Source organism: Protomyctophum bolini (genome assembly GCF_963924005.1).
Source record: "Protomyctophum bolini genome assembly, chromosome: 18".
In the NCBI taxonomy this organism is placed as follows: domain Eukaryota; kingdom Metazoa; phylum Chordata; class Actinopteri; order Myctophiformes; family Myctophidae; genus Protomyctophum; species Protomyctophum bolini.
This window is the reverse complement of record NC_137879.1, coordinates 34,990,482-35,012,981: the sequence shown is the minus strand read 5'-3', so window position 1 is coordinate 35,012,981 and position 22,500 is coordinate 34,990,482. Positions and strand designations below refer to the sequence as shown.

Below are 22,500 nucleotides of genomic sequence, written 5' to 3'. Positions count from 1 at the left end.
AATGCGGCATGATTATTGAATGTGATCCACTTGAATATACTGGGATTCAGTGATTTGAACAGTTGGCCCCTGGTTATTATTATTATTATTGTTACAGGTGCAACAGCTGACAAAGCGTTGCAGACCGATTTTGGGCCTACAACGCAACCAAAATGGCACCCCGCCATATCTTTAAAGTCTGATCCAACACCACAAACTTGACGTACTGTATTACCACGTCTTGTCCTTGGCCTACTGTAACTCGCTCTGGATTAAGAGCGTCTGCTAAATGCCTAAATTGTAAATAATAATAAGTTCACGTTTTTACTAAATATTTCCATTTTTCTACAATTTTACTTCTACTCCACTCCGTCTCAGAGGCAAATATTGTACAATTTACAATTATTTGAAAACGTTTGTCATTATAGTTACAGTACATTGTAGATTTTGAGTATTATTACAAAACACTTCAGCCCTATTTAAACTTCGGCTGTCTGAAAATATAGAAGATCCACAAGCTCACAACGTGCAAACAGCGCTGTGAGCTGGTGTAGATGTTCTTGTGTGCTGTGAGCTGGTGTAGATGTTCTTGTGTGTTGTGAGTAGAGTTCTCATTTTCTGCCCGAACCCGACCCGGCCCGGCCCGGCCCGACATTTTAGGGCCGGGCCGGGCCCAAAAAATATGCTAATTAGCCGGGCCGGGCCGGGCCTCGGGCTCTGTGATTTTCCGTGATTTTCTTTTTTTCTTTTTTCAAAAATGTTATTATAATAAAAATAGCAATTCTGTTATTTGTGTAATGTGTAGGCTATATAGCCTACAAGTATGTCTTTATTATGAAGAGGGCTGCGCTATGGCGATTCACTTGTGACAGGAGGAAGACGGAGGAGTGGAGGTGGGGGGCTTGGAATGGATTACTGACTGCGCAGGCAGAGAGAAGTGAACGGTGGGGTGGTTGTTAACTTGTTTAATGTTTATACCGCTGGCTGGCCTCTGGTTTGCGGCGCACCAAATGAGCTTCAGTTTATAATGCTAAATGTTTTATAAATCAATCGGATTATCACACGATAGACTGCAACATAACAAAAACAGTTGCACTGAGCCATCTCGTTAAACCCAGCTGGCTGCGATGAATAACCTAATCATTAGGCCTAATCAACGTCATATAGTCACCAACGATCTATATTCTGTACTGTAGTGTATGATCTGACCACGCAATGTTACAGTCCACTGCAGGCTACAGGCTAATGGCTATTTGATTTACAAAATGATTAGTATTATAACCGCCGTCCCTCAGTGCGGCAGCGGCGCTCCTCGTTATATATAACAGATCTCTAAGCTGTCGAGACACGCCATGAGCGGGTGCATGGATGGTTTGTAAACTTTGTAGGCTATGTTTGTTCTTTTGGACACCGAACGGGGACGATACTTGGGGTCTTGGACATAGCTTCACTTCAGAGGAAACGGGGAGCTACAGTAGCCTACTCACCGTCACCACCACTGGAAATGGAATCCATTAGAATGATATGGAAATGGTACATAAATGAGCTACATAAATCCTTTATTTCGGCGATAAGTCCATTGAACTCCGTTCTCACTCTCACACAGACACACACTGAAAGAAAAAAGCGCAGCGCAGCAGCGCAGCAGCATGCGCCGTCAGTGAACCACTGACGGCGCATGCTGCTGCTGGCCATGCAATAAAAGTGGCGTTCTTTTTTTTCTTTGTCAGGCTTTATAGGGCTTCGGGCCTAACATTATGGTATTTTTTAGGGCCGGGCCGGGCTTCGGGCTGACCCAGTTAGGGCCGGGCCGTGCCGGGCTTCAAATTTCGGGCCCGATGAGAACTCTAGTTGTGAGCTGGTAGATGTTCTTGTGTGTTGTGAGCTGGTGTAGATGTTCTTGTGTGTTGTGAGCTGGTAGATGTTCTTGTGTGCTGTGAGCTGGTGTAGATGTTCTTGTGTGTTGTGAGCTGGTGTAGATGTTCTTGTGTGCTGTGAGCTGGTGTAGATGTTCTTGTGTGCTGTGAGCTGGTGTAGATGTTCTTGTGTGTTGTGAGCTGGTGTAGATGTTCTTGTGTGTTGTGAGCTGGTGTAGATGTTCTTGTGTGCTGTGAGCTGGTGTAGATGTTCTTGTGTGTTGTGAGCTGGTGTAGATGTTCTTGTGTGTTGTGAGCTGGTATATGTTCTTGTGTGCTGTGAGCTGGTAGATGTTCTTGTGTGCTGTGAGCTGGTAGATGTTCTTGTGTGCTGTGAGCTGGTAGATGTTCTTGTGTGTTGTGAGCTGGTGTAGATGTTCTTGTGTGTTGTGAGCTGGTAGATGTTCTTGTGTGTTGTGAGCTGGAGTAGATGTTCTTGTGTGTTGTGAGCTGGTGTAGATGTTCTTGTGTGCTGTGAGCTGGTGTAGATGTTCTTGTGTGTTGTGAGCTGGTGTAGATGTTCTTGTGTGCTGTGAGCTGGAGTAGATGTTCTTGTGTGCTGTGAGCTGGTGTAGATGTTCTTGTGTGCTGTGAGCTGGTGTAGATGTTCTTGTGTGCTGTGAGCTGGTGTATATGTTCTTGTGTGCTGTGAGCTCACCATGTTGAGGTTGGCCTCGTCGAAGCCACAGAGCAGGAAGAAGATGTTTCCACACAGCTCACTGAGCAGCTCCTTGCTGCAGAAGTGTTCCGCGAACCACTTGATCATGTCACTCTGAGGCAGGAAGGCCCGCCTACCAAACAGGTCCTGTGTGGAAGAAAAAGCAACCAGTCTGTCAGCAAACCAAGAAGACCAACAGTGTTGTTTTTGGCAGCAAATCCCTATTTTAGTTTAGTCATATAGTCTTTGGACTGAAACTTCATTTATAGTTTTAGTCACATTTTAGTCACCTGGAATGTCTTAGTGTTAGTCTAGTTTTAGTCGACTAAATGTCATAAGATTTTAGTCGACTAAATCTACAGTTGATTGAGTCGACTAAAATGTATTTTGGTTGGGTCTTGATGCCGTCGTAATGAGTGTTTTTACACTTGCTGAAAATATCTGATCTACAAGCTCACAACGCAGCTTGTAGATCAGCTATTTTCAGCATGCAACCAAGAGTAAAATTACTTATACTGGATCTCTTGTCCACTATTCCCTTCCTAACATTTTAGTCTAGTTTTTATCTGTCGACGAAATTGTCAGTATATTTAGTCTTAGTTTTAGTCATCGTAGCTTAGTTTTCATTTAGTTTCCATTTGTTTTTGTCAGTGAAAATAGGTAGTTATTATTATTATTATATAATAATAAAGCATGCCTGTTGGGCACCGGTCTACTTGGGAACGATGCAAGTTGTAATTACATGCCCCACCAGGTTATACAACAATACCCAGGGCCATTATACCAGTCGGAGTTCCCATTGTACCTGTCCTATAGCAGCAGTCTACAACATTGTAATATCAATACATAATATAATAATGTATATCGGAACTATAGGAAGCCAGGTCAACAAGTGAACCCGACATCTGTCTACAGTAAATACGAATATGCCACTAAATGGGCAGTATACTGTATGGGAATATCGGTGGGATCGGGTGACTTGACGCCAGGCACTGCATGCACTCCCTTACTTACTTTTCCTCCGAGTTTGAAGTCGATGCGTTTGAGACGCGACTATACAGGCACGCAGACAGACAGACGGACAGAGGCGTGGTTCTTACCCATATGAGGACGTCGGGCAGGACAGAAAGCTTGGTCATTGGACTGGAGGTGAAGGCCACTGTCGCCACGGGAGCCAGGCCGAAGAATAACTTGATCTTACTGGCCAACTCTGGCATGCTGGAGAACGCCAAGAAGGCTGGACGCACGCACGCACGCACACGCACGCGCACACGCGCACACGCACACACACACACGCACACACACACACACACACACACACACACACACACACACACACACACACACACACACACACACACGTACAGTTTGGCGAGTCATTCACAGCAGCACTTGATGATATGCATAACTGTGTTCAGTACGAGGCTTTCGGTTCCTGCCCCGTCTTCCCCCAAAGATAAACACAGCACTCCAAGACGCACATAAACGCAAAAATGTTGTATAGTCACACTCTAACTGGCTGACAATAACCAAGTTTTACTGAACTGCAAGTGTTTCCAGTTTTCAGTATGCTCTTGCCGGGGCGCCTGATGGAGGGGAAGAAAACTGGTTGGAATGGCGTGTTCCTTCCACGTGCTACGTCTTAAACTCTCCCCCTGTCAGGTGAAAAGAAGTGGCCTGCTCACTCCTCATGCATTAAAGGAAGCATGAGCTCAGTTTGGGGCTCTCCCCAGGTTGGCATTGTGTGTGTGTGTGTGTGTGTGTGTGTGTGTGTGTGTGTGTGTGTGTGTGTGTGTGTGTGTGTGTGTGTGTGTGCGTGTGTGTGTGTGTGTGTGTGGTACCTATGGTGGTTCCCTGTGAGTGTCCTATATAGAAGATCTGCTCCTGGCCCGTTGTCTTCAGGATGTGGTCCACTACTGCTGGAAGGTCCTTTTGAGCCATCTCATCATAACTGCGCGGACGCACGCACGCACGCACGCACGCACGCACGCACGCACGCACACACACACACACACACACACACACACACACACACACACACACACACACACACACACACACACACACACACACACACACACACACACACACACACACACACACACACACACACACACACACACACACACACACACACACACACACACACACAGAGGGAAATGAAACGATACTCTGCATAGTCCTAGAATGACGGATGCTGCTGTGTGCCCTGCTGAATGTATAGGCTTAAGGGCATGCCAGTGATAATCAATCTTTCATGGTTTGACCGAGTGCTTATATAGCTTTAGCTTCAATTTCAGCTCATTTAAGCCTTCTTTTCCGTGAGTCACAAAATCTGAGCGGTGCAGGCTGCTCAACAACACCACTGGCTTGCTGCCAGTGGTATAATTGCAGCTGTTGAGGCCATACTGCAGACAGACATACTTATAGGTTATAGGCACCGCTCAAAAACTGTACTAGTATTCGGGCAGCCATGTGCATGTGCATGCCCTGCATCCCACCCGCACAACTTGTGAATGTTGTGGCGGGTGTAGCTATATTGAGATGATTGATTGAGATATTTGGCATAGATATTGAGGTATGACATTATTGTGTCTATATCGTGCAGGCCCAGGATTTGCAAGTAGAAAGTATAGTATGTTAAAACGAGCGGTAATTGGCAACATGGCAACAGCCTGTTGCCATCGGTCAAAAACAACAGATATACAGTAAGCACTCCTTTGTCCCTGCCTCGATTCGTGCAACATGTAATGTGATGATGATATGTTGAAACAAGCACTTTATGCCGGCACTTTATATCATAGCACTTTTTCCGAATGTATAGCCTTTCTTTTTTTTCTTTTTTTTATTCTATACCTGCACTAGATGCGCCCAGACCTCTGTTTTTGCTATGGTGTCTCATGTCTGTTGCTGTCCTGTATTGTTTGTATGTTTTAAACCACTACTCTTGCTGTAAACCTAATTTCCCTTCTGCGACATTAATGAAGACCTTGAACCTTGAACCTTTGAACCTTAATTGAAATTGTATACCCATCATTTTATAATGCCCATTTTACCTTTCGGGCAAGTGGACAAGACCTGTGGGCAAGTAGAACATGATGACCTGTACTCGCCCTACAGACCTCTGAAACACTATAGTGTCAACCCCTATAGTGTGCGTGTGTGCGTGCGTGGGTGCGTACTGTGTAGTAGGTAGTAGGCATGTAACGATTCACTCAATTCATGATGCGATTCGTATCACGATATGAGGTTCACGATACGATCTTTCACGATATGTTAAAACAAAATATTTTCCAGAAAAATTACAGGTTCTTTTATATATCATTTATCTTCCCCCGAGCTTTTTTCACATTTCCTATTTAACTACATTGCAAAAGAAGTAGCATTACTTTTGACAGTGCAGAAACATAATTGCCTTCTAATGAGCATCACCTGGGCACAGTCACAGACACACACAGCTCCCCTCTACAGTGCTCTACTACTCCTGAAAGTGACTCTGTCGGTTTCTCTATGTCATTCAATCGATTCATATCGCCGGGATTAACATTGATATAGATATCGATATGCGATATATATATCGTTACATTGCCTAGTAGGTAGTGCGTGGCGTGCGTTACCTGAACTTCCAGAAGTCGTCTTGTAGAGGCGAGAGGGTGGTGTGTTTCCTGGACCACGTGTTCCCTCTGCTGTTGCCCAGCCACACGTCGTAGCCGGCGTCCGCCAGCACGTACGCCAGGCTGCTGTTAGGAGGGTTGGTCACCCAGTTACTGCCTGCTGCCAGGAGGCCATGCTGCAGCAACACAGCGGGCTTAGGACCTGGGAGGAGGAGGAGGAGGAGGAGGAGGTAAGGAGGACGCAACGTCATAGCAGTTGATTCTCAACCTTTCACATTTGAAGGACCCCCCCAGTTCGATATGCATTCACTCATTTAGGCCTGACGTCAAAGAATGTATTTTTAAAATGTATTTCTTTCTGAAAAAACCTCATGTTTCTATATCAGTGGTTCTCAATATTTCATGTCAAGGACCCCAAAGATGTAATATGCCTCCTATCTGAAAATATGTTGTTCCAGGGACCTCCCCCATAAGCAAAGATTTGAGTTAAAATGTTCACTCTGTAATAATATGTATATTCAATTCGATTTGAGGCACATTTTCACGATTTTCTAAAAATAGCAGACCTACAAGCTCATATAGTGCGGCACTCGGTGTATGAGCAGTATGAGCTTGTAGATCTGCTATTTTTCAATAGCTATAGTATAACATAATGCTTTAAAACACCAAAAGTGGTTCCCAGGCCACACAGACCCCTATTTGATACGAGTATTGTCTCAGGGACCACAATCTACACCAATCAACAGTGAAATCAAGTAAAGAATCTGTACAAAAAATCTGTCAAATTCAATTCAATTCAAAGGGGCTTAATTGGCATGAGAAAACATATTATGTTTATATTGCCAAAGCAAACCTGAAATAAACCAAATATAAATCAAGACACATTGCAAAAGAAAAACTATCTTGTAAAATAAACGGGAGAAGTGTGCATTTGTTGTTAGAATTAAGAGGTTATATATAATATACTAATGAGTTTGCTATAAAATGCTATTTTTGGCAAAGGGATTTGGTGTAGATGAGAAAAGAGCAGTGCAGAGTACAGAGCCAACTCAGGTCCAGTTTGTGGACCTGACTCCGCAGTGCTGAGTGCTTAAGAATCTTTGCTTTTCTTTGCTTTAAGCATATGAGGTCAGGCCGTTGCTCTCCCCATGTTGGCAGAGGGGAGTATGGAGCCCAGGATTACATTAGATAATTGACACTGGGTGTACAAAATGGGTTACAAAATTGTGGGATAAAGCTTTTGGAAAATAATAATCTCTGCTTTGACCGAGTGGAGGTGGTGATATTTTTCAGTGTTGCCAGGAGATGGCGCTGATGTTTGGCCAATTGGCCAGACTCCACTCTGGTTTTTACGAGCTCACATTGTTGGAATCGTTTCTACATTGCTTTGCACTGTACTGGACCCAGTTAATAATTCACTAGAACGTTTTGAAAGACAGCAAGAGAGGGAAAAGAGATATAGGGCTGAAATGAGAGAGAGAGAGAGAGAGAGAGAGAGAGAGAGAGAGAGATGAGTCGCCTTTTATCCCATCCTGTGACTCTTTATCTCTCCCTCTACCTGCACTTGACACCAATTATGTTGGGGGGGATTAGCGGATGATTAGCTTAAATGAGCGACATTGTTTTCACACTCAACAATAAGCAAACCAACATACAGTACATAATTATGCATTGTGGGCTATAGTGCGAGTGTGAGTAAAGTTGCAATTCAATGACTTTTAAGACCCTTTTAATACCAAATGGTCGCATACAAAACTATAGCCTATTATATCTACAAGCTCACAACGCCTCACAGTGCGAAGGGTTGTGAGCTTGTAGAAGTGCGGCTATAGTGTCACAATTACTGTACGTATTTCAAAGTAAATGTAATGCCTACAATGAATGGTAATGCCTACAATTTGATAATTTCACTCTCAGGCTGATTAGCTTTATTAGCAGCAGGCTTGACTGTTGTAAGCCTCTCCTGTCTGGTCTCCCCCCCCCCCAAACAAAAACAATCTGCAGCTTGTTTCCGAACGCAGCTGCATGACGTGTGTGTCGACAAAGACCAGACAGAGAGCACACATTACACCTATATATGTTAAAGTCCCTGCACTGTTAGTTTTAAGAATCGATTTTAAATCTCCTATTGGTTTTTTAAATCACTACATGGAAATGCTTCCAGGCCTACTTGTCCGCAATGATTTCCAGGTATGTTCCCTAGTGCACGCCCGGCCAGGAACCTTTTATCTCCTCTGGCACCGGGCCTCCTATAAATGCCCTTGAGGGAGTTCCAGGTGCGGTCCCCAGCCAAATGATAGTTTGGAACCAAAATGGACCCTTATGGGTCTGTAACTCTGAGAGTGTACAGATAGATAGAGTTTTTATTAAAGTGTCCTACATCATAAGATGCCCAGCCCGCACGGGCTTACAAGACACTCACAAAATTGTGCATATATAATAACACATATACACAAATAGACAGTTACTCATGGATACATAGTTCTCCAACGTAACTGCCATGCTTTCTCTATACATTTTCCAAAAACAAAAACGTCATTACTGCAACAACCAATTTAACATAAAACACTCAGACATCCAAAACAGATCTGGGGTCTTATCCTGAATCTTTTCAAATAAAAAGTTTCTTAAATCATGGTATAGTGGACAATAGAAAACAAAACGAAACTCATCCTCTACAACTCCCAGGTCACAAAGAGCACACAGTCACTGCTCCTCAGGAACGCCAGTATATCTGCCAACCTCAACTGCCAGAGGTAAAGCACCAGATCTTAACTGGGCATACAGAGGGACCTCTGTCCTCTTTTTAAATTAAATGCAACATAAGGTTCAGTCATGTAGTCCTCTTTAAATTGAATATAACTTCTTCATTTCGCCACAAATGTGTACAAATGTTCCATTTGTACACTCTCAGAGTTAAATTAACATGAATTTTACAATATAAACCGGGGGGGTCTCAGAGATAGAAATGCCATTAAATGGGGGGTCCGTAGACTAATGCGTGTCAACCGGGGCGGCCCTTGAAATTTAAACGGGTTGAGAATCTCTGCTAGAGCCGTCAAAACCTTCTCTTATGGGCGGGAGTAGTAGAGCACTGTAGAGGGGAGCTGTGTGTGTCTGTGACTGTGCCCAGGTGATGGTCGTTGATGCTCATTAGAAGGCAATTATGTTTCTGCACTGTAGTTCTCTTCAAATGGGGCGTCCGCGGGGCTAATTCGTGTCAATGTGGGGGTCCGTTGACATGGCAAGGTTTGGGAACCACGGTACATATCCATACAGTATACCTTGCGTGCAGGTCCCACATAACTGTACATACATAACATACAGTATATACCTTGTGTGGTGTCTCTGATTCCATGTGGGAGTCTGTTGACCGACAGGATGTATCCGTCTGACGTCACCACCTCGTGCTCCTCCGCTGGGTAACCCCACCGCCTGATGATCTCTGACTGGAGCACGCACGCACACACACACACACACACACACACACACACAGGTCAATAACTCTCTGGAATGCACTGCCCAAAAACATATTTTCTACAATACATAGCAAAATTACTTTCAAAAAGAATATCAAGATATACCTAGCCAATTTGCCAAGTACATAACTGTGATTTGTAAATCTGTTCTTTTGATTTATAATGTGAATTTGTTCTTTGTATCTGTGTTCTTTGTTATTTTTATTATTTTTTATTATTTTTTTCAGTTTTTATTTTAAATTGTATTTTTTATATTATATTTTTGTACATTTGCATTGTATTTGTTTTATTCAGGACCCCAGGAAGACTAGAGGCTCAGTCATGTGTCTCTAATGGGGATCCTTCAATAAACATAAACACACACACACACACACACACACACACACACACACACACACACACACATGCAGCAGGTTAAAGTCTGACGATCTGACGATGATCTGTCACACAGCAAAGTGACTCACACTAAAGCAAAGTCAAATGACTTCATGTCATGGCCAATATGTGGGTTTTAGTGTCATTTATTGTTTTATTAATGTGGGTGTGGTAACACTAGTTCTCGGGTATGACCAGACAAAAGTGACGAGGCTCGAAACGTAAATAAATGTATAGGCTATACTGCGTCATCGTTGCAGGACGTGAGCGTGCAGGTTCTATTCTTTTCTTTTTTTGTGTGGCTTTTGTCTTTATTTTTTTATGGAGGGACAGACAGTAGGCTGACGGGCAATGGGGGAGAGAGATGGGGGGGGTGACATGCAGTGAAGGCCGTCGGGATCGGGAGTCGAACCCGCGGCACACTGCCAGACTGGATTACCACCAGCCAAGGTGCCTGGACCGCTGAGCCACGGCCCCAGGCCCAGGTTCTGATCATACAGTACGCAGCAAAACCATCAGTGTACTGTTAATGTATATCCATTTGTAATCACTCGTTTTAAAATTTCTGATAAAGCATGGGGTATGCTTTCGGGGCTTTGTTGTGACTGGCTTATACCTGAGTGAGGAACCACCCCTCGCTCCCCTTCAGCCAATAAGCACACTGGCAGGGTCCCAATTTCACTCGCTGACGTTTTGGTCCCCCCAAAGAGCTTCAAAACAGGTCTGTATAGAAACTAATGGGGGTCGTCTGTATCGTTTTTTTTTTTTACAGTCTATGGCAGTGGTTTTAAAAGTTTTCCAGGTCAAGAAAGGACCCCCAAATTGACGTGTATTATAAATATAAGTTTAACTATACTTTATCCATATTTTAAAAAAGCAGATATACAACAAGCTCAGAGTTCAGCACAAGCTTGTAGAGCTGCTAGTTTAGCTTTTTTTTTTGTATTAAATCTTCTCTCCTGGGGTCCCCTGACACAAAAGCAAAGTTTTAACCACTGGTGTTAGTGTATGGGATGAATAAATAAGTCTTTATCATCCAGAAAAGGGGGTCAGGGTAATAAAGGTATTTCTGACCTATTTCCCAACGTCGTATCACATGTTCCCTGTCCGCAATATGGACCGGGCGATAAAGATTATATTCCACTCTGAAACAACTGTTCGAAATGTTTTCATTTTATTTGATAGCCTGCGTAGACGTTATAACACTGAAGCGCAACCTCGTTCAGAACAACTCCCACTCAGATGTACGTACATGTGACGGAACATGACCTTTACGTCAGTGACTCAGTTTATATGGGGGCCAAAGGGTAGCGTACACGCACGCACGCACACGCATGTACGCACGCGCACACACACGCATGCACGCACGCGCACACACACACACGCACACACACACACACACACACGTCCATTTGGTTACATTTGATTTGTGCAGTGTCAGAGTTAGATTAACACTTTACTGTGTAGTTGTTTCCAGTGATGGGCTGTGGGTTTTTTTAAACCAGTGAGCCTATGTCCCGTGCACGTGCTCGCGAGTGAATTAACCTCTGAATGTAGAACATTGATTAACCCACAATATACTGTATATCAAATGTTATTCTACTGTATTTACTTGCATAATGAGCAAACTTTTAGTGTTGTCATAATTATGTACCTTGCAAACGTCACCTCTGTAATTGAATTAGTTCATGAATCCATCAGCCACTGTTATTAACTCTTTAGTAACAGCATTAAAGAGTTACATTAGCTCCAGCTGACTTCACCATCCAATCAGCTTGGAAAAGGGAATGGGAGTCCAATGAGGTCCCAAACAAACACCACAGTGTCAGACCCCAACCGACAGGTCCCTGGGACCACCCACCCTCCCCAAGGAGACAGACCCCAACCAACAGGTCCCCCTGGCACCAGCCTCCCAAGGAGACAGTGGTCTACTCTACGCTCAATAGGTTCAGGACTAGACAACATGGCCCCTGCTTGGCCAGCCTTCACGAACGGGGCCAGTATAGCCCAAGACCACTGTGTGCTTTGTGGAGAGGAACAAACTATGGAGCACGTTAAAGTTTGTCCTCTCCAAAGACTGGACGGAGGATTAGTTTAGTCACCCTCCAGACCATACGGCAGACCAGGAGGCAACCGCTTGGCTTTGCATTCGCTAAATAAATACATGAACTCTTTAGACTATATACTTCAGAATGCATCCAAAGGGCGGTCATTTCTAATTTCCTATTGTTTAAAAGCTGTGGCACTCGGCGTCGATCGGCAGGTTTTGTTAGCGAGCTTCACGGCGATGTGCGATAACAGTGAATGGGTGTGCGGCGGGCTCGCGTGCATCTTCAAACTACCAGGAGGGCGGCGCCACCTACCGTCAGCTCACCCCCTGGTTGTTTCCATTCACCCATGGCAAGTAAGCCAGGTTTTTTTTAAACCATTTTGGACTGAGACCAATTCTAAAAATGCCTTCTAATAAATACTGACCTAGGTTTTTCTGAAAAATATAAAATACTTTTACTGCAGCATTCTTTTTATTTTTAATACTGTGTACATACTGTACAGAACCCCAAAACCCACAAGGGTTAGAACAACAAAAGGGGTTCCCTTCCCACCCAGAATGGGTTTTTTAAACAGTGTTCCGAGATTGGAGGAGGACCTAAAGTGAACGTGTGACGTATAGCAGTCACACGTTTAAATCTGTGTGAGCCCTCATGTGACCCGCAGCTCCGTTTAGGGAAAGTGAAGTCACACTTGAACTTCAGCCTGGAGATTATAAACACAACCCACATCCTATTCAAACTGACATGAGTGCCTGCAGCCATGTCATAATAGGCCAACATAAATACAGTGAACATCACGACGCAACGGGCGTGCGCGTGTGGTGCGTGTGTTAGTGTGTCACTCACTATGTTCATGTTGACCTCGGGGTCCACACCAGGCTTGGCCGCAGCAAAGCGTCTGTCCACATGGGCGGCTGTCCCTCCGCCACGGAGACTGTGCTTTTGGACGGAAGACCTGGTGTTGTGAGGAGTCGGACTTCCGCGGACCAGCCCGCTGACGGCCAACACACACACGGCTACGCACAGCATCCTCATCCTGCTGCAACACACACCAACACATCAGTCAAATCACAAATCACAAATCACTTAAATCATTTAAGTCGATCAATAGGTGTCAGTATCAGAGGCAGAGCCCCGAGATATTGTCATCATTTGACTTTTATTGTCTGACATTTGTTTTGACTAAGATTGTTGTATATTATCCAAGGCACATTCATACACCGATGGCGGCGGAAACCATGCGAGGCACCAACCAGCACATCAGGAGCAATTATGGGGGTCCAGTGTCTTTGCTCAAGGACACTTTGACACTAACTCCGGGGGAGCCCACAGGGTTCGAACTGGCAACCTTGACGTTCCCATCCAGCCACTCGATCTACCCCTGAGCCACCGCCGCCCACTGCTCAAATAAAACACATTTGAAACATATTTGACTTTTATGACAACACTGTCTGCAACACTGACAACACTGACAACAATTATGCAGCCGATATATATTAAAAAAAAAAAAAACACTTTCAACCTGGTGGCCCGAATTTGGGCTTGTCACGAGAGGCAAACAGTTGGCAAAAATAGGAGAACATTCTGCGAAAATGGCCGGTCTAGAAACGGGTCATGTTGGGATGTGTTGTGAAATGTGCAACACTGTCTGGCCTTGAACACAGAACTAGCCTACTGCTCACGACATGATGAGTGGAGGTGGACACACAGGACTCTGTTACACTTACTTTGGACTTGTATTTTCAGCAGCGTCAATCAAGTATATGCTTATACAGGGTCTGAAATGGATTCGCAATGGTTGTGTTTTTGGCAAACTGTTGTACTGAAATATAGCTGGAAAATACCTTTTTGTCAGAAAGTGACACGCGCGCACAAACACAGAACACACGCAATAGTAACACCATGGATTCACTCATCCCGATACACAAGGGCACTTCAGTTTATTATTGTCTCTCTCTTCCTGTACTTAGTTTTTGAGTGGTGCAACCACTCCTACAACCAGCAATGTCCGTGTTCACGTATGTGTTCATATGTATGTATTAATGAGCACGAGTATGACTCCAGAAACATTGAGAGAGATTAGTATTAGTGCTGCACTGTTGCCTGCTTAAATGACAGAGAGAGAGAGAGAGAGAGAGAGAGAGAGAGAGAGAGAGGAGAGGAGGGGAGGGGGGGGAGAGGGGAGTTGCACCACTCGGTTCACACGGGTGTGATTTTTGCAAATACTTGTGTTGTGAGACCACAACACAAATGACAAATGACTCAGTTCTGCTTCCCTAACCTCTCTCTCTCTCTCTCTCTCTCTCTCTCTCAACACCATACAGCCACTAGAATCACAATCAGAATAGCTTTATTGTGAGTCACGTGTCACAGGTTTAGAGAAGTAAAGAAGTTATGGGTGAATTTCTTTTTTGGGCATCATTCCCATCGTATCGTCATTTTCCATAGAAGAAAGAAAGGGAAGAAGATGGTTTTCAAACGAGAATAAAAATGAAAATACACAACAACAACAGAAATAAATCTACATATCCACATGGAACCTGAGATAAGATATGAAAGGGTGCGTGAGCATACAGTAGCAGCAGACGTATAGGCTACTGTGCATGCTATACTGTACTAACAAAAATAATAAATAAATATAATCCACATAAAGTAGGTGTAATCTACAAGTATACGTCCATGAGGATCAAAAAGGTCAAGTCACATATCTGTATAATCCACAGAGGGTTATGTACACTACAGTAAGAGCTTTACAAAAAAAAGTCTAGTCCCTTCAGGTGCATTTTCGACTTCCCCTCATACAGCACGTAATCTCTGACATACATATATAGGGTTGGCTTGGAGCACTTGCTGTTTACACGAGATAAAGCACATCTTAAACTTTAGACTGTGGGCCACACGCATTCCAATGTACAGGACTCCATTATGAGGCACCACTGTACTGCGTGCTTCCATCAATACGGGAAAAAACTACTTTTTCTAAAAAAATAAAAACAAAAAAAAAAGATCTTCTAAATCAAACAGTTTTCTGAAAAACATATGTTAGTATGTTTACTTTCTATGTCAACCTATTTCATGTCAAGGACCCCCAGAATTATTGCGAACGCAGTGATTGCGAACGCAGTGAGCACTTACTATGAGACCTAGCAGATCATGTCTGTCTGTCTGTCTGTCTGTGTGTGTGTGTGTGTGTGTGTGTGTCTGTCTGTCCCGCTTTTGTGCCCATATATGGAGCTGAGTGATTTGTGTCACCATGACTCAGCCATAACCATATAAGGAGTCCCCAAAGCAGCTATACGTCCAAAACCTATACGTCCAAAACCCAAATATGTACGAGCTGCGTTCGCTTCCCGCGTTTGCGCGTCTTACTGGTGTGTATTTGGGCACAGACCCCCATAGTGAGATCTTGTGAGATCTGCTATTCTTTTTTCAATTTGCTAAAGTATAGCATAATGCTTAAAACACCAAAAGGGGTTCCCGTCCAGAATGTATTAAAGAACAAAGATGCAACCAAGGAAAAAAACAAAACAAGGTATATTCTTCTGGTGAAAAAGGTTAAAAACCCTTGTTCATGTGGCTATAGTTGATAATAACCCACGCGTATATACCGGGCAGCACTGTGCCACCTGCAGTCTGGCCGTCATTCAATTTTGTTGTTTGGTTTAACCCATTCTGACCTGAGATCAGATTCATACAAGGTTTCCACTGGACACACACTGGTCTGATTAAACCATTCTGACCTGAGATCAGATTCTAAAAATGTCAGTCGTTCTTCGATTTTTCAAAAATAGCAGACCTACAAGCTCATAGCGCGCCACCGAGTGGCGCGCTATGAGCTTGTAGATCTGCTATTTTTCAATAGCTAAAGCATAAAGTGTTCTCTATACTGTACTCATTAAGACATGGAAATCCCTTGACTCCTTCAAAACCGCTCTTATAAAGGGCACCTATACGGACGGCTGCAATTCGAAACTGGCCACCGTAAAATCTGAATCCCCCCCCCCCCCCGACCACCACCCACGTTTGTTTTACCCCTCACTGTATAATATACTGTATGTTTCTTTTCCCTTTTTTACCTCCTTTATGATGAATTCCTGATCTGTTCTTTCGCCAAATAGTGTATATTTGTACTTCTCTAAACGTTTTGATGAACTGAACATGGTGGACCCTCTTGTAAACAAGTGTAATCCTTTATTGGGTCGTCCACTCAGTTTTGTGCTTGAAATGTACTGTAATTCAGCAAACTGTTAATAAATACTTGTTAATCAATCAATCAATCATAATAATAATGAATTAATAATGAATTGCTTTTTTATAGCGCTTTTCCAAGTGCTCAAAGCGCTTTACAATGTTTCATTCATTCATACATTGGGAGGTGAAGCGGCGAACAGTCGACGCCAGCGTCCTCACTTCCCCACATTCACACACCAATGGTGGCGAGCTCACACCGACCGACTCATTGGAGGCAATGTATGGTTCAGTGTCTTGCCCAAGGACACTTCGACATGTGGACAGGAGGAGGAGCCGGGATTCGAACCGCCGACCCAGGGATCATTGGACGACCTGCTCTACCTCCTGAGCCACAGCCGCCCTAAATCATACTACTTACAAGTCTATACTTACTAACGTTAATTACCTTATTATTAGGCTGTACTTTGTACAATAATATATTTGGAGTGACATTTCACTGCACATGCACATAATGAGCAATGTCATTGCTCATTATGCGCATGTGTGCATCATTGCTGCAATGAGCATGGTGATGACTAAAGCCTTATGGACTTAAGTATAGAAACAATGCATGTGAAAAGAGGTTCTGAAAGTGATGAAACAGCGTTTTCTTTTTTTCTATGGCTAAAACAAACTGAACCAAAGAGGAAACCTCGCAGCTAAGATACATCACAAACACTCTCACTTGTGACAAAGCTGCAGTGTGTTTCACAATGGAGGCAGAGGAGAGCGAACTTAACCACTTCAACCCCAGCATCCGGGGTTACACTTTCACAGAAAATAGCGAATATCGACAAGCTCACTGACCCAGCCAGGTCCCCCATCCAGGGGTCTGTACGGTAACAAGACTATACTCGCCCCGTTTCTGTTTTCCTCCCAGAATCTTCCCCAGTGAGGGGTGGGAGAGGCTATAGACAGCAGACGGCTGAACTTTGAATTTCTCTAACTATAAACTTTCATGACAGCAGAACAACAGACATGACAACAGAAGTACAAATATAATTTATGAAAAGCTACTACAGTGAAGTCTGTTCACAGAAGTTGTTGTAGGATATGTGGGGATTATCTGACGAGGTACCATTTGAGTAACCTGACACTGCCAGATCCAAAAAGCTTGCTACACAAATTTGTTTCACAGTTTATTTGGATCTGGGATTTCTGAGGGGGTTGAGCTAACGCAGATCCGACCCGTACCGAACCAATCAGCGTGAGCTAAGGGCGGGATATGTGCAAAACCGGATGTGAAGCTATATAGACACGTCAATATGATTCGTTGTGTTTGCACGCCCACACGGTGATAGACAGACGCTCCCATCCAATCATCTACCATGTATCTTGAAAAAAAGGAACAGCCCCGTCATCGAATTTGATTCCGCGATCCCAGATCCCAATAAGCTGTTAAACAAATTTGTGTAGCAAGCTTTTTGGATCTGGCAGCGTCAGGTTACCATTTGAGGGGGCAAAACCTTACATATACTAAATAATACTAAATTGTTTATAGGTTCAATATAAGTCAAATAATATAGCCTTTTCACAGGAGTATCTTTTCATATTTTTCCAAAAAGAATACAAACAGCCAATAGCATATTACAAAGTAATCCCCCTCACTGGGGAAAATTCCAGGAGGAAAAAATTGGACCCCTCCTCCCCACCCCCCCCTACACCAAATCTCTTTTCCGATAATAGCAGATCTACAACCTTACCTCAAAATGCCGTAACAACTGTGAGTTTTGTGAATGCATTACATGCCCAGGATAAGGATGCTATTCGGGTTCAAAATATTGCTTTCAATATGCTCTCGTACTGTCAATGTTCATATTTACAATTACTGATAACTATCAACACACAAACGCAAGACAAGATACCAATCTGGCTCTGATTGAGCAGACAACATATAGGCTTTAGATGTGTTTTATTATTATAATTGTTATTGTTATTGTTGTTGTTATAAGTAGTAGTGGTAGTATTTTCTAGTTTCACATTCACAATACAGTTGTAATAACTGATAACTGTCATTACATCCATATTCTATTGGTGTCTATTGAGTAGATGCATTATATTATTATTATTATTATATATTGATGTAAGTTGATTAGTGATTATGTTCTGGTTTTCATATTTTACATTGCACAATGTAAATGAAACCCCTCTCTCATATCAATAAACAGAGTAATATCATTCCATTTAAAACCACTGAAATTGTTTGGAATGTGCTTTTTTCATTTGCTGAAGATTCATTTCAAACACGTGATCATGTATATGCACACAACAAGAAGTTTAATTCAAAAATATACCCACTGTATTAAAGTAATTTCATATGTAAGTTTAAGGTAATTGCGAACGCAGTGAGCACTTGGAATGTATGGTAGCCTACACTTCTTACAAGTATAGGCATTTAACAGACGCTCTTAACCAGAAAGACCAGCTAGGCAATTAAATACATGAAAATATCAGCAGTATAGTGCCTCTTATTATCTATAGGATCCCAGTCAGATCCCAGTCCGTAAATAAACTGGCATCAGTCTAAAGTAAACATTATGCTATCAAATTAATAATCTGTACATTTAGGTATAAACAATGAGACTCTAAACCTGCTATCAAACACTTAACACTGTGTTCTTAGTTAGTTTGCATGCAAGAAAAGAAACGTTTGGTCTTTGTATATAGGACCAATTTAGGCTATGCTCCATACCGGTAGTTATAAACACAACAAACAACTTTAACCAGAAGAGACTCACCCTGCGCAGTGTAGACGAAGCAGAACAGAAGAACTATAGTCTGAGGAGGACTCAATGTTTCTTCTTCTTAAAAGACATTTAAGAGAGGAGGAGAGATCCTCTTCTACGTAACAGGCAAGGATAGTGACGTCAAAAACACGGATGTTCGTTGCACGCTTCTTTAAGCAAACTAGTGACCTGTGGAATTATGTGACGCCAGGGGTCGTTGTTTTGCGTTATCACGAAGGATTCGTGCTTTTTGGCTGCAGTAATGATGATAGTAAAAAAGAAGAAAAACGAAGTATAAATTAATAATTTGATCATTATTCTAGCTAAATTTCATATACATAAATCCAAATGTAGTCATTCCAAACCTTCATTCATTGTATTTGAGATTGATGAGGCCTAACTGTTTGTAACCCCCCTAATAAAAAGAACATTAATGGAGGAAATTAAGACTATTGATTTTGGAACATTTGAAACGTAATCGTTTCCAGCCGCAAATTCGCACCGGGAATTCCGCGGAAATAAACCTTAGAGTATATATTAATAATATATAATATATTAATATATACTCTAAGAAATAAACAGCGGTTGCTTCCGTCGAAACCGTATCAAATAGGTCACCGATTTTAATGTAACGCAACACAGGAACCCCCGCCAGTGTTTTTGGTCGTCCAACAGTTTCCTAACACACTCGGTGGGAGGAGACTCGAACACAGCAGATCCACAAGCTCACGGCGCGTCGCGCGTGCGACGCTTCGTGAGCTTGCAGATCTGCTGTTTTCGTTGCAACAGCTGTATGGGGGGCATAATGTCAGCCCAGGCAGGACCAGGAGGACATATAGCCTACATATGATTTGTAAAACATATTGAACATCAATCATCATCATGTCTCGGGTTTTAATCATCGGCGCGGGGCTGACGGGCAGTGTGTGCGCGTGTCTGCTGAGGAGAGAACTCCAGAACAAAGTCACCTTAGTGGTGTGGGACAAGTCCAGAGGCTCAGGTGGGTTTCTGGGGGCTGCTGGACCTCTAGCCCTAGAATGGCTCTTGTTGTTACATACAGTATGTACTGTACATACCGGTAGTATGTAACAACAATTAAGAGCCATTCTAGGCCCTACTGGACCTCATATAAGTCACCTTAGGCCGGGGTTGTGGGACAATTAAGTCCAGAGGCTCAGGTGGGTTTTCTGGAGGCTGCTGTGCCCGACCTCATATAATAGTAGTTCATTGTTCAAGTACTAGTGTTGGATTTTCTTTTTCCTAATGAATGACTGCTCTTAGGACGTCTGTATGTACATATATAACGGAATGTATTTTGTATGCACTATCTATAAATATGTAATAATTCATTCATATTTATAATCACAATAATGAATAGCCCATCGTGTGTGTGTGTGTGTGTGTGTGTGTGTGTGTGTGTGTGTGTGGTCTACTGCCTCTCAAAAGTCATTGGGGTCATGAGAAAAACATATGTGTATTGCCAAAGCAAAAGTGGAACAAAACAGTAAAAAGAATAATTCTCTCTCTCTCTCTCTCTCTCTCTCTCTCTCTCTCTCTCCAGGAGGTAGAATGTCCACCAGTAGAAGTCCAGATTATGGCTCCAGTTCAGTGGATTTGGGAGCTCAGTACATCTCAGCTACACCCCAGTATGCCAAGTCCCACCACAGGTAAACACCACACTGTGTGTGCGCGTGTGCGCGTGTGCGCGTGTGTGCGTGCGTGCGTGCGTGCGTGTGTGCGTGTGTCGACATATACTTATAGTGCCAAAAGTAAAAGTACTCATTGTGCAGAATGTCCCATTCCACAGGTTACAAATGTATAGAAGAAAATCATGAAAATAGCTGATCTACAAGCTCACAATGCGTCACATCGCGACGCATTGTGAGCTTGTAGATCTGCTATTTTTCAAAAAGCTCCTCCTTATATAATCATAATACCTGATGATCATGTTTTAGGGTGGAAAGAAATCAAAGTACAGTACTTAAGTACAGTTATACTTGCATGCGTATGTGCGTGCGTGCGTGCTCGTGTGTGTGTGTGTGTGTGTGTGTGTGTGTGTGTGTGTGTGTGTGTGTGTAGTTTCTACGAGGAGCTCCTGTCTGAAGGCATCCTGCAGCGATTGGACGCTCCGGTAGAAGGGATGACGAACAAGGATGGCAGCTCGCACTACATGACTCCACTGGGCATGTCGTCTGTCGTCAAACACTACCTCAAACAATCAGGTACGCACAACAGGGTGACCACCAGGTCCAAACACTACCTCAAACAATCAGGTACGCACAACAGGTCATAAAGTTCAACTGGAGCCACAGACCACCAGGAAACCAGGATTTTATACTATCCAGTTTTATTTGCAGGAAGTGTTGACATTCGCAAATAAAAGGTTGACATTCACATTTTGACGATTGCCTCGATGGTTCTATAAATAAAAAAAAGGAAATAAAATAGTTATAGTATCTTTCTACATAAACAATCAAACCATAGTATATAGTATGGCCCTTCTTAATCATATATTTAATATTGCATATTATTCAAATAATCTAGAAAGTTCAACAGTATAAATCAAAACATCAATACAAAAGATAATCCACATCATTGGGGGATAACTTACGTTGATGCAAGATCAAAAGACGCATTGTTGGCAAACGTCTGCACGCGCAGAGCAAACACAAAGGTGGCTGTGCATGTGTTTGAAGACAAAAGGACAAGTGAGCATCATCCAGGCCTGCTTTATTGGGAGGAAGTGAGAGGGAGGGAAGTGCAGGCACTGCCACAAGTCCTTCCTGAACCATTGTGGAGTCTCCTTGTGGAGCGGAGGGGAAGTTGCCCTTTACAGTTTGTGACAGTGACCACGAGGTCCAAACTGTTCATTTGAGGGACAGAAGTGGACGGGGTAGCCCCCGGGCAGCATTCCATTTGGGGTTTATATAATCCGGTTCGGGAGCGGATGGTAACTTCCGTCATGTTGTATAGTCAATGATTTGTAGTCATCTGGCAGGAAACCACGAGACGGAATCAGTACTACGAATGGCGGAATTCTTCTTATTACGCCTTTCCTGCCTAAATGACTACAAATCAGTGACTGCAACATGACGTAAATCACCATCTGCTCCAGACCGGTTCACACGACGATTTTGGAACACAGACCAGGCTTTCCTCTGAGGTGGTAAAGCCTGGTGAGGCGAGGTTAGCAACGTATTATTTAAGTTGCTATTAAATGCCTCATGTCATATTCGACCTATATAGTCCTATTGCCTATCATTTTGTTATTAAAAACCCTCTAGCGTCTCACATTGTGGTTTAAAATGCTAATTTTGAAATGCTGATTCACTGTCAATTTGTGTTACGCTCTGAAAATAGCAGATCCGCCATTTTCAGCATTTCACCAAATGCGAAATCAGGAAAAGAGGAAAGATGACCAGATCATCTGCGTACATAAGATGGTTGACAACAGTATTACCGATCACACAGC

The 22,500-nt window shown here is 43.1% G+C and overlaps 2 protein-coding genes across 4 annotated transcripts in view; one reads left to right on the top strand and one right to left on the bottom strand.

Annotated features, from left to right (window-relative positions):
* Positions 1–19,164, bottom strand: part of lipf (lipase, gastric) — a 23,309-nt gene extending 4,145 nt beyond the window's left edge. Inside the window, exons 1-7 of one of the 2 annotated variants that reach the window (XM_080788897.1) lie at positions 19,041–19,164; positions 12,919–13,111; positions 9,502–9,616; positions 6,171–6,369; positions 4,395–4,504; positions 3,654–3,790; positions 2,554–2,700 (exon numbers count right to left, since the gene is read on the bottom strand). In XM_080788897.1, coding sequence (XP_080645023.1) covers positions 2,554–2,700; positions 3,654–3,790; positions 4,395–4,504; positions 6,171–6,369; positions 9,502–9,616; positions 12,919–13,107 — 897 coding nt within the window. In that variant the 5' untranslated portion in view covers positions 13,108–13,111; positions 19,041–19,164. The remainder of the gene's footprint in view (positions 1–2,553; positions 2,701–3,653; positions 3,791–4,394; positions 4,505–6,170; positions 6,370–9,501; positions 9,617–12,918; positions 13,112–19,040) is intronic. The other variant, XM_080788898.1, reaches the window with a different exon arrangement.
* Positions 19,165–19,831: 667 nt separating this feature from the next.
* Positions 19,832–22,500, top strand: part of rnls (renalase, FAD-dependent amine oxidase) — a 13,792-nt gene continuing 11,123 nt past the window's right edge. For both annotated transcript variants that reach the window (XM_080788580.1, XM_080788581.1), the window contains exons 1-3: positions 19,832–20,028; positions 20,590–20,695; positions 21,108–21,250. In XM_080788580.1, the coding sequence (XP_080644706.1) occupies positions 19,911–20,028; positions 20,590–20,695; positions 21,108–21,250 (367 nt within the window). In that variant the 5' untranslated portion in view covers positions 19,832–19,910. The remainder of the gene's footprint in view (positions 20,029–20,589; positions 20,696–21,107; positions 21,251–22,500) is intronic.